At 35.2% G+C, this 14,996-nt stretch overlaps 1 protein-coding gene across 7 annotated transcripts in view; it reads left to right on the plus strand.

The window, feature by feature from the left end:
* The window catches only part of ASB3 (ankyrin repeat and SOCS box containing 3), a 114,551-nt gene that overhangs the window by 60,713 nt on the left and 38,842 nt on the right, over positions 1 to 14,996 (plus strand). For all 7 annotated transcript variants that reach the window (XM_078444471.2, XM_060606092.3, XM_060606068.3 and 4 more), the window contains 2 exons: positions 12,887 to 12,999; positions 13,587 to 13,722. In XM_078444471.2, coding sequence (XP_078300597.1) covers positions 12,887 to 12,999; positions 13,587 to 13,722 — 249 coding nt within the window. The remainder of the gene's footprint in view (positions 1 to 12,886; positions 13,000 to 13,586; positions 13,723 to 14,996) is intronic.

Raw genomic sequence — 14,996 nt, forward strand, 5'->3', positions numbered from 1 at the left:
AAAAAGCATAGATGCAGTTAAAAATTCATATATAAGTCAAACATGCAAATAGAACACATAGGTGATTCTCTGATGTTCTCAGAAATCGCCATCCTGCTGCTATTCAAGAGGAGATGGACAGCCTGTGCCTGAACTGTCCACTTCAGCCTCACTGAGCGTGATGTTTCTCAGTAGAATTATTGTCAAAATTTGAGCTTCAAACTGAAATAATATATTTCTAGCTTATAAAGTTAAAACTCAGGGCACTGTGATTTGCATTTGGTATAGGATTTGTCTACAGTAGTTGCCTAGAATACATGGTTACATTAGGTATTTTCCAAAAGAATATTCAGTACGATAATTGCATTTCAAAAATTCCTCTTTTAAAAATCTGTTCTTTAATGAATGCTGCATTAAATGATGATCATTATTTACTATTAGGAATTGATTATTTCTAGTTAGATTTATTACTTACATGTCTGCATAGGTCTACTGCTATTTGTCCCAAATGAGTATGCTGTGTTGATTTCATGCCTTCCTGAAATCTGCATCTGGGGCTTTGGACTGCACTTAATGTATGTATTCCATGCCTCAATTAAATTGTGATTTTGGTTAGAAGTTTTATATGGGTCAAAGACTGTTTTCAGTTCCTTGATGTCTTCTTTTCAAAAGTATTTTGTTACTCAGGATGTTTCCCCAGGTTATTCTTCCCCACCAACCCCCAGATTACTTCTTTTGACTTCTTTTTTCCTTTAATTTACAAAATGGAGAAACTTACTTCTTCAACAATATAAACTGTCTCCCTAGAAATTATTGAGATTGTCATCCTTGTTTTCTTACAGGCTCTTAGCTTCTCCAACACTATAATATAACCTCTTGTGGGAGGGGCACTGTCCCTTCCCTCAGAGCTCCTGGTTTTCTTTTCTGCTGTCTCAGCTGGAGTCTTATAGACAATACCTGTTTGTATGGAAGGGAGGAAAGACCTTCTCCCATCTCTCTATGTATCCCAGACTCTTTGAGCTCTGCTTTCCAAAGTGGGGTGTTTTATTTCATCCTTATTCTTTATCCTTGGGCTCTGATCTCTGTTGAATGCCAGTGTAATATCAGATCATTATGATTCTGCTTTCTTTTTGTCTGTGAGAACCAGAGTAGTTTTGTATGTTCTAGAATTACTCATTTCCTTTCTGTCCTTGAACAGTTAACCCCGAGCCATAGGAGCCACAACTGGTGGCCTGACCCCCTGTCTCCATTGCCAGGTATCTTAGATGTGCCTAGTATTCTAGATTAAATTCCAATTCAGTTGAATTCTAAACTCTAGACCAATGCTGTCCCATAGAACTTGGAAATATCCTATATCTACCTTGTCCAGTATGATAATCACTAGCTATGTATGGCTCTCAAGCACTTCATATGTGGTTAGTTTGATTGAGGTACTCAAATTTTAATAAATTAATTTAATTACAATTAGGTTGAATTTTTAAACTTTAAATTTATTTTATTTTAAATCCAGTATAGTTAACATACAATGTTATATTAGTTTCAGGTGTACAATATAGTGATTCAACAATTCTATGCATTACTTACTGCTCATCATGGTAAGTGTACTCTTTAATTCCCATCCCCAAATTGGCTCATTCTCCCCACCCACCTCCCTCTAGTAATCATCAGTTTGTTCTCTATAGTTGTCTGGTGTTTTATTTCTCTCTCTCTTTTTTTCTTTGTTCATATGTTTTGTTTCTTAAATTCCACATATGAGTGAAATCATATGGCATGTCTTTCTTTACTTATTTCACTTAGCATTATATTGTCTCGATTCATCCATGTCGCAAATGGGAAGATTTCATTTTTTATGGCTGTGTAATATTCCATTGTATATAAGTAAGTAAAAGTGTTCAGTTAGATTTTTATTCTGGTATGTTTAAAATTCATATTTGTATACATTAGGAATATTTCAGATATGCAGAATGTTTTTGGAATTCTCGTTTGAAATTGTCTTCAAAATTTGTGGCAGTCTTAAGTATAGAGAAAAATATAATAAATTGCCATGTTCCTGATACTGAACTTCAGTAGTTTTCAACTTAGGGTAAATCTTACTTCAGTTATAGCTCTGCTCACTATCTCCACTCCATTATTTTGAAGGAAAACCCCATTCATCATACAATGTAACACCTAAGTATTTGCATATATATCTGCAAAGGTTAAAGATGTTTCTTGAAAGAGCAACCACAATGCTATTATTGCTCTTAAAGGTAACAATACCCAATCGGTCTTCAAATTTCCCTGATTGTCATATATATGTTGAAATCAGGATCCAGTTAAGGTCTCTGCATTGTAATTAGTGTATTTGTCCCTTATTTTTTTTTAGTATAGTGTTTCATCATTTCTACCTCATGTAATGTTTGTTACCTGTTCACTGATTTTAGAACAAAGTCTTGGATGGAGAAGTGGCTAACAATCATAAGCATCTGCCAGGAATGCTAATGGTGTTCTAAAAGAACGTGATATATTTGCAAGAGTTGAGTTAATTTTCCTTGTTCTCCAGACGCCATCTTGTGCACAGATTGTTACTGATGCTCATGTGAGCACATATTACTTGATGATTCTGATTGAGAGGTATGTTGGTACATACTAAAATATGATACCAAAAGGATACAAGGGGACTTAAAGTTCTATACTGCTGAAATGTCTGGTCCTAGTTATTGGCACTCATGAAGTAGTTTCTTTCCCCTCCTCCTTCCTTTCTTCCTCCTCTCTTTCTTATTCAAAATATCTTTTAGGATACGTTTCATGTATATGGCCATCCTAGTATCATGTAGAAATTTGTGTTATTTTTTAATATCCACAAATATCACTGTTTCGCTGCTCAGAATCACTTGAACTGTGGAAATGCTTCTCAATCAAATAAAATTGGTATTACTACCTTGTCAAGGAAAAGAAATAAATTTTAGTTGAGTGCCTATACTGCATAGAAATACATAGGTATGGTTTAATAGTAACATTCCCTCAAAAGTAATTCTCCAGCCTTACCATAATGATTAGGTTGCTGGAGTTTTTGCAGGAAAACATTAATAGGCTTCTAGAATATGATTGGCAGTGACAATAAACACATACACTTAAATTATAAATTATATTCCAAATTTAGGTGAATAGAAATTAATTTCCAATAAAGACTTTGCTGGGACTAGATCATAGACAAGTATTGAAAATCTTTGAACTGAGTGTTCACTTTCAAATGAGTGTAAGGGTTTTTTTGTTGTTGGATTGGAAGGAAGGTATTTGAGTTGTGGTCACTGGTGACTGATGAGTGCAAAGTCAGTGACTGTATATAGCCCCAGTGTGGCCAGGCAGAAAATGTGCAGTTTGTTGCCTTGGAATTTAAGTCTTTCCGGATTTGTCATTATCAGTAGCTGAAGCCTACTCTTACTGAGACATGAGAGAATGAATAAATGATACTAATTAAACAGTCTAAGGAAATGTGTGTAGAGTTAGTGAAAATTTGAACAGGAAATGGACAAGAAAGAGCATAAAGGTTCTGTGTTAACAGCTTCTGCCTCCCTTATGGGCCCAGTTGTGTTTTTTGGAAGAGAGGAAAATCTGGCAAATGAATGGCTGTTTGTACAGAAAGTGACCATGGAAAGCTAGACGATTATGGGCTTTGGACTCCTTTTTTGAGAATGGGAAAATAGTGTGTATGTTTGTAAAGCTGATTGACAAGATCTATACAGTTGAGGAAGAGGAAAGGTTTATTTAAACCAATAAAACTGGTCATAGGTAATTATTATGGAGGAAGTAAATTGGATGATAAGGTTCACTGGGACCAGAAGATAGATTATAAGTGCTGATGCCTAGAGAACGTTAGGGACTATTGAGGAAAGTAAAACACAGTCTAAAGGGACAGCCACTACTTGCTTTAGCCCAGTGTTGCCAGATTTCAAGGTACTTCAAATATGGATATCTGGGTTTTTTTTTTTTTTTTTATGTGAAATTTCCCAGTTTTTGAGTGTTGCCTCAACTGTAAAACAAAACAAATGAATAAAACCAAATAAAACTTTGTGGACCAAATAAAATACATGTGGGGATAGAATCCAACTGATAAGCTTTTCAGTTCGTGACCCTCCGTAGAATATATTTATTTGTTGTTTACAGAACACAAGCTAATGGATAGATGAAGGCATACTGTTTTTATCCCCTGAAATACGACTTCAGAGGTCTGACTTTTTCTACACATAGCAGATGTTTTTGATCATAATGAGGAAGCAGGACTGTGTTCTAGACATTTAAATCATCTGTCTGTCCCTGCAGTGTTACTTCACTAATTCCACAGTCTTCTCTATATGCTTCTTACTCTAGGCTGCAATACAGGATCTGAAATCTTATAGGGAAATGCTATAAAAAGATTGAGTCATCCCACAGGTATTATATAGGAATTTCTGTCTTATGGTATTGAAATGTGATTTTGAATTGTTCTTTGGACTGAAATTCTATTTAAAGGCAAATACTAAAGTGAGCTTGAAGATTGTGGCCTTGGGTCACAACAGCAGAAGTGTCATCTTGTGATGAAAGATTTGTAGACTTTGGAATAAGCCATCCTTCAAAATACTACTGTGCAAATTTTTGAAATACCATTATCTAGTTGAAAAAAATTGTTAATAGTGAGGTAGACTAGTAGAGACACACTGAAAAGGAGATGTTGGTATTAACAGCATAGATCCCACAAATACTATTTTTATATTTTTAATTACTATATAAATAATAACAGATTTTTAAGAAGGAAAAATTGTCCCTTATCTTACACATTTGTTTCTTTAAGGATTCCCTGTGATTTCTTACGGGTGGCTATTTTATGTAATTGATACAGAAATTTACACATTTTATAATTTAAAGAGGCAATTTATATTTTATGTAATACATCATATATCCAATTTACATTTTTACTTAATCTGTATTTTTTACATTTTAATACTATCTTAGTAGCTATAGTTTTAGATACTATTTTAGTCTACTGAAGGTATTATATCATAATATTAGAAGTTTAGCCTTTTGTTTTATTAGTAGTCACTTCATGTTTGGAAAAAATAACTATGAAAGTTTTCCTCACAACAAATTATCAGTTGAAGGATACTAAATAAAAAATAAGCATTTTATTACATTTTCATATTAACCTTATTAAATCAAGAAAGGTTGGCAAATCATCATAAGGACACCATTTGCATATTATTTGCCAATTTAAAAAATATTACCAGATTTATATATTTTCCCATGTCTGTTTATTTCTTGGACTTACTTTTTTATAAATTTATCTATTGTCACTCATCTATAAGATTCTTCATGTTTTCCTTGATTTTTATGAATTCTTTATATTATAAGCTCATTTTTGTGTTTGAAAATTATTTCCCTGTGCACTTGTTTCCTTACTACTTTTTCACTTCTATTGTATATATATCTGTTTAAATCTCTTTATCTTTTACTTTGTGATTGTGTCTATGGCATTAAGGATCAGAATGTTTTTCTACTAAAATCTGATAATTGTGCAATTCTGGCTTTTCTTATTTATTTTTATTTTTTGGTTATTGTGTGGTGAAAAGTTTGGATCTAAATTCATTTTTCCTTTAAAAATTGCTGATTACTTCATCTAACCCTGTTACTAAATCCCCCTTTTTCCCAATGGTTCATATTTTAATTAATGTTGATGAGCCAAAGAGTTATGATAACTACATTCAAGGTGACTATTTTCCTTTGGTGTATACAAGAAAAGCACTTTGGGGAAAAAAAGTGAGAAGAGAGAGGTAACTAAAGGAAAGACTTGTTTGGAAAATTCTCAGCCTCCACTAAGAGCAAAAGGCTTAAATTCAGAAGACTTAAATTAAAACTTCCAAACAAATATCAAATCCAAGACATGAAGTCCAGAAATGAAGTCTCCTCTATGATTGTAAAGTACTTTGTTAAAGTGTGTGTGTGTGATAAAGGTGGTGCCTCATAGTAGCATTTAGGCAGGCAGAATGTCTCTAGAAACTTTGGGGTGTGACTTATGGGTACACTCAATCAGACAGTGGGGCTTTAAGAAGCATGGGGGTGTTGCTCCTCAGCAGAAGCCCAGGGCAGAGAAGGGCTTATCTCAAAGAACTTTGTGAGTGTGGTTTTGCCTATTTAAAGAGAACTCTAAGAATATTCACAGGAGGCCCACAAAGTTTAGAAAGAAATGCATTGAAACACTGGGGTTTGAATAAGAGGTGGGCTGAGAGATAGTACAAAATGTAGAGACCATCAGTTACAGGAGACCCTGCACTTGGTAGCAGTCATTCCCTTCTTCCCCCCACCCCCTTCCCCAGCCCCTGGCAACTATGAAGCTACTTGTATCTCTGGAATTGCTTATTCTCAACATTTCATATAATCACACAATATGTGGCCTTTTACCTCCAGCTTTTTTCACTTAGCATGAAGTTTTCAAGGTGCATGTTGTAGCATATATCAGTACCTCCTTCTTTTTTATGGCTGAATAATACTCAAAGGTATGGAAGTACTACCTTTTGTTTATCCATTCTTCACTTGATGAACCTTTGGGTTTCTACTTTTTGGCTATTATGAATAATTCTGTTATAATAATCATTTGTATAAAAGTTTTTGTGTGGATGTGTTTTCTAGTTTGTTTTGTGGAAATTTCTAGGAATGGGTCATATGATAACCCTATATTTAAGTGTTTGAGGAACTGTTGGACTTACAAAGGGGCTATACCATTTTATATCCCCACCAGCAATGGAGGTTGGTTGCAGTTTGTCCACATCCTTATGAATACTATACTTGGCCTTTTTTTTTTTAATTTTTTTTTAAATTTTTTTTTGAAATTTACATCCAAAATAGTTAGTATATAGTGCAACAATGATTTCAGGAGTAGATTCCTTAGTGCCCCTTACCCATTTAGTCCATCCCCCATCCCACAACCCCTCCAGTAACCCTCAGTTTGTTCTCCATATTTATGAGTCTCTTCTGTTTTGTTCCCCTCCCTGTTTTTATATTATTTTTGCTTCCCTTCCTATATGTTCATCTATTTTGTCTCTTAAAGTCTTCATATGAGTGAAGTCATATGATTTTTGTCTTTCTGTGTCTAATTTCACTTAGCATAATACCCTCCAGTTCCATCCATCTTGCAAATGGCAAGATTTCATTCTTTTTGATTGCCGAGTAATACTCCATTGTATATGTATACCACATCTTTATCCATTCATCCATTGATGGACATTTGGGCTCTTTCCATACTTTGGCTGTTGTTGATAGTGCTGCTATACACATTGGGGTGCATGTGTCCCTTCGAAACAACACACCTATATCCCTTGGATAAATGCCTAGTAGTGCAATTGCTGGGTCATAGGGTAGTTCTATTTTTAGTTTTTTGAGGAACCTCCATGCTGTTTTCCAGAGTGGCTGCACCAGCTTTCATTCCCATCTTTTTTGATTATAGCCATTCTAATGGATGTGAAGTGGCATCTCATGGTTTTGATGTGCATCTCCCTCATGACTAATGATGTTGATCTTTTTATGTGTTTACAGGTTATTGTTTAAATTTTGATTATAGCAATAAAAGAACTCATTATGTGACTACCTCATTTAATTTATAAATTGCAAATAAATACTTCTCTAGGTTTTATTACTTCCATTTTAACGTCAGTCATATGCAGGCTTATGTTTCCTATATAATAGCAAAGACCTGGTTATTCACCTCGAGAATCCTGCTTACTGTTAACATTAAGTATCTTTTTTCCTTTTGCTCATTTATTTTCTTTTAGTATTTGTGACGATGTATTTATGTTTGAATGGCCAGCCAATATAAAACTTCTTCTCTTTTCTGTCACCTAGCAAATATTTACTGAGTGGCTCTTATGGCAGACACTTTGCTAAGTGCTGAGGATATATAGTAGTGAATAAGTCTTATGATCTGGTGGGGAATTTAGAATGAACACATATACATGTGAATTATAATTGTAATCTGATGTAAATGATAGAGAGGAATGGGACATTATGATGGAAAGAAATGGGGGGACCTGCTTTAGTTGGGCTGATCAGTGAACATTTTTCTTAGTTGTGGCATCCTGAAAACATGGAAATAACCATTGAAAAAAGACAAAAAGAGTGTGACTAGAACACAGGAAAGTGAAGGGGATTGGCTCAGAAGGCAAGCCTGAAGAGAGAGCTGTTTTCCTTTGAGTAGCTCTAGCTGAAAATTCATTGTTTCCTTAAAACATAAATAAACACACACAAACAAATCAGTGCAATTAACACTTCTGGCCATGCCCTACAAAATTTGGCTTCTTCTTACCTCTCTGGCCTTATTTCCTCTCCCTGTCTTTACACGTCAGCCACAGTGGCCGTCCTGCTGTTCCTCAAGCATACCCTTTGCTCCCTCATGGCCTTTACACTTCCTGTTTCTTCTGTTTGGAGTACTCCTCCTCCATCTGTTTGCATGATTTACTGCTTCTTATCTTGTCATTTCTCTGTTTAGCTGTCTTTGTTTCAGAGATGACCTCTCTCCTCTTTTCTAAAGTAGTCCTGATCACTGTCTATTACTTTACTCTGTTAATTTCTTTCACAGTATTTTCATGAGAACTTATTATCAATGTGTTTATTACCTGTCTTTCTGACTAGAAGAGAAGTTCCATGAAGGTAAATACTTTGTCATTCGAGTTGACTGCAGTAACCCTTGTGCTTAGTGCAATTCCTGGTCCTGGTGAATGACTGGACTCATTCATTTATTTTTGCAGAGTCTTGAAGGATTATGGTAAAACGGTAGATTAGATTTTAAGTGCAAATAGGAGTGCTGAAAAAAAAGTGAAACTGCTATTATAGCAGTTGATTTCAGTGGCTTGTTGTTTGTAGCCCCTTTTATAATCATTGAAATTCTTCCCTGGAGCTGTCAGGTATATTTATATAATCATCCTTAATTTATATATAATGTGAAATTATAAGTGAGGTGACCTCTTTCAAAGCTTTGTGGTTTGCTGATTTTCTGGGATCTGTAAGTCAATGTGGTTTTTCTCTCAGTTCTTCAGATTGGATGGTTTATATCAATGTTTTCAAGTTCACTGACTCTTCCAGCTCTAATCATCTTTTAAGTCCCTCCATGTCTTTTTTTCAGTTCTAGAATTTTTTTTAATGGCTTCATTCTTCTGCTGAGATACTCTGTATACCTATCTGTATACTCTATATACTAAAAGTGAAGTCTTTGAACATACTTTTCTTAAAATTTTCAAGCATTTATACTAGCTACTTTAGTTCATCTGTTAAATCCAACATCTGGGCCATCTTGGGGTCAATTTCTGCTGACTCTTTTCTGACTCAAATTCTGTTATCTTCATATGAGAAATGTTGATTTTGTTTTCCTTTTTTTTTTTTTTTTAATAATTCATTTACTGACATATAACCTTCAGCTTGTTTAGGTTTGGTTTTATGTTTTGTTAGACTGTGTCTGTGGAGAGCTTAAGGTGTTTCCCAAGTGCATCTGATTTGGTGGGATTCTTACTTCCCAACTTCTGCCTCCTTCCTGAACTTGTCAGGGCTTATTTTAGGCTTAGTTAGAGCAGGTCCAGAATAGGCCTTACTCTCAGAATTGGTTTTTATTTCCAGGGCTCTGCTTTTTGGGTGTCTCAGCAGGATTCCCAGGGTGTTGATGAGGTATCCTATTGTTTCACCACCATGACTGGCCAGAACTCCTAGGATTTCCATTGCCCCCAGTACTCTTTGCCCTCTAGTTATCTCTATTTTGTTTTTAATCCTTCAGCAGTTCTGTGAGTTTTGTCTTGCCTTAGGCATGTGCAGCCTCGACCACAGTTGAGGATTCTTAGAGAACTTCCACACCAGCACCTCTCCTTTGCACAGATCTCTTTCCTCTGGGGCCTTGCACCACAGATGTCAGCTGTTTAAACTCTAATCTATGCCTCCTTAGCTCAGTGGACTGCTGTCCTCTGCTTGGATTGTTTCCTTTCTTGAGTACCTTTTCTTCAACCTTACCTTGCCCTGCTTAGATTTCAGCTCACTGCACCATAATTAAGAAAAGTCCCTAGGCAGAGAGCTGAGGTGGTCATGGGGTTCACCTCATGTGTTTCCCTTCTTTCAGGAATCACAATGTTCTGACTTGTTTAATGCCAGAAAAAGTTGCTTTACATATTTGTTCACTTGTATAATAGTTGATAGCAGGAAGGCTAGTTTAGTACCAGTTAATGTTGTCCTATCCAGAAGTGTAATTCTGAAGCCTGTTTAGTTTGGAAAGGGATGTGTTTTTAAAAAGAGAAAACTTGTTTTCTTTTAGACTTTGTTTTTTTCCTATTCATACAGGCAACAATTATTTATTTCCTGTCTTCTGTCTGCATTTGGCACTAGGCATACAAGCAGAATGAAACACAGTTTCTTTCTTTAAGGAGAATGCTTTCTTAGTGGATTAGGGGTCAGCAAATAGGAAGTTCAAATCTGGTTTTGTTTTTGTTTTTTAATAAACTTTTATTGAAGCATAATATATGTTATTATTTCATGGCACCCCCCCCCCCCCACCTGCTTAATTTGATAACTTGTTATATAAAGAAAAATAAGTTAGTTCATTTTTTCCAAAGGAGAGGCTTTGGTAGTAGATGTAAGTTCTAAATGTACTTTTTGTTTAGTTTTTTTTTTTTTAAACGTTTATTTATTTGGGGGGGGGGGGAGGAGAGGAAAGGGGTAGAGAGAGAGGGAGAGAGAGAATCCCAAGTGGGCTGTTCTACGTGCTATTAGCGTAGACTCAATCCCATAAACTGTGAGCTCATGATGAGCTGAAATCAAGAGTCAGGCCCCTAACTGACTGAGCCACCCAGGCGCCCCTCTAAGTACACTTTTCTGAACCACTAGTTCATAATTATTAATCATTAAATTTGCTTTATTTTGAAATAGAGCTATAAAAATACTCTTTATATTGGTTTCACTGTTGCCTTTGGCAAATGTTTTCACTGGAGATGCAGGTATCATATGTTAATGTATTTATGATGTTAAAAACAATTTTTATGTCTCTCTACTGTAGTGTATTTAATAATCAAAACAAATTTTTTTGAATTTCATTTTTATAAGATCAGCCTAACTCATGAAAAACAAACATCTTTACCCTGCTTCATACATCACTGCCAGTTGATAAGCTTCAACTCAGGGTCTGGCTATAGAATGATTTTTATCAGCAATCACTGATAATGATGAATTGGATATGAAACTGATTTTCTTCCTTTTTTCTTATGTCCTCCACCCAAATTAGGTTGACTTTAGATTGATTGTAGAAAAATAACCTAGCTTGAAAAACTGTTGTTCTTTCCTTGATAAAATACCCTTGAATGTTAACTTAGAAATAAGGTATGTTAAACTTCTGCTACAATGGTGCTGTCTCAACCATTGTGGTTTCTGAAACCTCCCAGGATAAGAGAATTCTTAACTAAAAAACTTCCGACAGTCCTTTGTGGTGGAACTAGGTTTGGTATAAATTCAGTATACAAAATTAAGAGTATTAGTGACATGTTACTTATCTTCAGTAATAATGAGTACACTTATCATTTCTTGCTTTCTACATTCAAGTATTTTATCTTTCCTATTTTATGCTAGCATTTTCCAAATGTGGCTCTTTCTTTAAGAGTCTAGCGCCTTTCTAATTTTTGACTGGGAGTTGTTGATTTTTACTTCCTACCTGCAACTATAGTAGAAGGAATAAATATATACTTGAGATGAAATAAAAAATTCATACTTGTTTTTCAAACCTCCTTTCTCATTGCCAAGCACATGAAGTCAAACCTTCCTATCACATCTGTCCTCTTTCTGATACTGATATTTCCCCAAACTGATAATTCCAAGAAGTCCTCACATGTACATCAATCACAGTATGTCATATTTGCTAATGGTGTATGTGTGTGGGTACTTATTTTATTAAGTTCTCTATACCTCTGTTCTGGCGTTCTGTTTCCCACCCCCCTTAACTACTCCAGAATCAATGACATCGTCAATGCACAATTTTGTTTTGTGGTAGATCACATTCTGGAAAGTTTAGTCCCACTCGTTTGTTCTATCAACTGAATAACATCATACCTGTGTTCTTCCTCACAAGATCAGATTTGTAAATTATTGTATGCACCTGATATTTGGCGGCACTTACCTTGGGGTAATGTTAAATTAGATATGTAAAAGAAAATAGAATAATTTGGTGGAATTAGTAAAAGGGTGCACGTTTTTTAAGGAACCTATGGGCATGTGAGCTATTCTTCAAGCGATCTACTGTAGCAGCAGCTTGGGGGCCATTAAGTAATATGCATTTCTCCAAAAATACTCTTTAGGTTGTCTGGGGTTTCTTTTTCAAACAAGCAAAGTTTTACTATATTTTCATTGATTGCTTCAAACACATCATTTAACGATTGTTTATGACGGAAAAAATATGTAAGATGCAGAACTTGCAGTATTGCTTTTTCAGTTGGGCAGTGACTATTGTCATTTGTGGTCAAATGGTAATAACAGCCAACCTTTCAATCCCTTTGGGACTGTTTCTTCAGACTGCTGTTTCTTCTGACCTGTTCATCCTTCTCTCTCTCCCAGTTGCATTTTAACTAAATAGAAACATTGTCTTTATTAGTAGAGAGAATAGATGTTTGCCTCTTACTTCCATTTCCTCTGTATTCTTTTAAATGCTACTGAAAATAATTTTGTTCACAGAAAGGATGTGTATGTTAATAGGTTTAAGCTAAGACAACTGTGATAAATGTTTTGGGATTGCATAGGGAGTATGTGTTTTGATTTCTTGATAGGAATGATCACAGCACTGTGAGTTCCAGGGTGAATAAGTGATGAGAACATCACCAAAGTGTCCAGTCCTACAAACCTGCCTTTCTACTGACAATAATTGTTTTGACTGTTGCATTCGCAGCTGTTGAAAATGGACATATAGATGTGTTAAGGCTGTTGCTTCGATATGGAGCAAATGTTAATGGATCCCATTCTATGTGTGGATGGAACGCTTTGCATCAGGCTACTTTTCAGGTAACCTGTGAATTTATTATTTCATTTCCATGTAAATTATGTGTTTTACCCTTTTAAAATGACAGTTCTATACAGTTTTTGCTTCCTACTTGCCTGTGATTTATGATGGTTAGTACAGTACAGAAAAGGCAGTCTAAATGCTAATGATCATTCTGAATAAGCCAACTGCTCTGGTAGTTCCAGCAGCTTTGGGATTCAGGGATTATCTAAGTTTTTCATATGTTGATGGCATAGTTAAGAGACCATCAGAATATTTAGGGTATAAATTGATAAGGAGCAATGACTTACTTTATTTACAGCAGTGTGTTTAGAAACTGTGCTAACTCCTTACTGCTTGGGCTAGCAAACTAATTTTGCAGGCTTTAAAAGGATTATAATTCTTAGAGATCAATGTTTCACCTGTTTAATGGGCTGGCTAAACATATAGAATAATCTCTGTCTAGTACATCCTTCCCATTGAACAATACACTTAAAAAAAAAGTTTTCCTTTACTGAAGATGAAAACACCCCAAAACACAGGGATAAGAAAACAGATACCTTCTATTTTCTTTGTTTTCTCCTGTTTAAAATATGAATCTGTGCTTTAGGAAAATGGTGAGATCATAAAATTGCTTCTTAAGAAAGGAGCAGACAAGGAATGCCAGGATGACTTTGGAATCACACCTTTATTTGTGGCTGCTCAGTATGGCAAGCTAGAAAGCTTGAGCATACTTATTTCATCGGGTAAGCTGAATCCTTTAGCCTTTGCACTGTTAAGATCTTCATTTTTAACTGTGTCTTCCTGGGAAGTACCGTTCTGGACCAGATATAAATCAGGTTGTGAAAATTTATGGTTTTATGTTAGTGGTAAATAAGAGTACATACAAGTTGATTTATAAGCCTGGTTACTAAGTGTCTATTACTAACATAATGTGATGCACAGCTACTAATTTATTTGAGGAGGAATACAACGATCTATCACAAAAGCAGGTTTATTGGCAAGTTGAATGATGGGGCTGTTCTTTCTTATGGGGACCTGAGCAGTTCCAACTGTCTAGGGTACAAGACTATATAAGCTTAATTAATTTATTAGATAGCTATTTTGTATATTAAGCCTTTGAGTTGTATGTTTTGATAAATTGTGGGATTATTTAAATGGTTTATTTGAAAGCATGTTTACGCTTTGAATATATTAATAGCAACCTAACCCTGCTAAAGGTTTCTCTGTGACAGTCATTACACATTCAGCATTACCAGAGGAGATGGTGTTGAGGTGGCATTCTTACGCTGTATGACATTTCTGTGACCGGAAACCTTTGTTATGTAAGGGCTTTCAAATTCCTCCAAACGCTGTGCACACACTCGTAGTACTAACCTGATGAACCATGGATAGTTTCGAGCAGAAGGGAAATACACCAGATTTGCTGCTAGGCAAAACATTTTTTAAAAATTCTTAGGCTTTTTATATTTGTCTATAATACCTAGGCTTTTAATAAATTGCCTCCAAATATACAAAACAAAGTTTATTTCGACAACAAAGCACATATTTTCTTATTTCTGCTTTCTTCTTACAAACCTTCAAATGTGCAAGTTGAAGTATGGAGCAAAGAAAACATTAAGTGCCAAATTAAGATACCTGTTACAAATATTGAATCTGTAAATCTTAGAGTTGAGAGGAATCTCCAAAATTATTTATTTAAACATGTACTTTTTTAGATTAAGAATCCCAGGCCCTGAGAGTTTAAGTGCCTTGCCAAAGATCTAGAAAATATTTCCTGGCAGAATGAGGCTTAGAAGCAGGCCTTCTCATGTGACTTCCTCTCTTCCTCTTCTTCTGTGTTGTATTTTCCTGAGGCTGTCCTAATTCATTTTATGGCCTCCAGTTCCATAACTTCCAATTATTAGCATGGAACTAATATTTAAAATAAAATAGGTTAAACAGTACCTTAATGATTGTCTCCTCGTGCCGAGTTTGTCTCCCAGAATGCTAAGCACCTGTTCTGTTTTGTTCCTTCCCC

This window comes from Panthera onca, chromosome A3 (assembly GCF_046562875.1).
Source record: "Panthera onca isolate mPanOnc1 chromosome A3, mPanOnc1 haplotype 2, whole genome shotgun sequence".
Lineage (NCBI taxonomy): Eukaryota > Metazoa > Chordata > Mammalia > Carnivora > Felidae > Panthera > Panthera onca.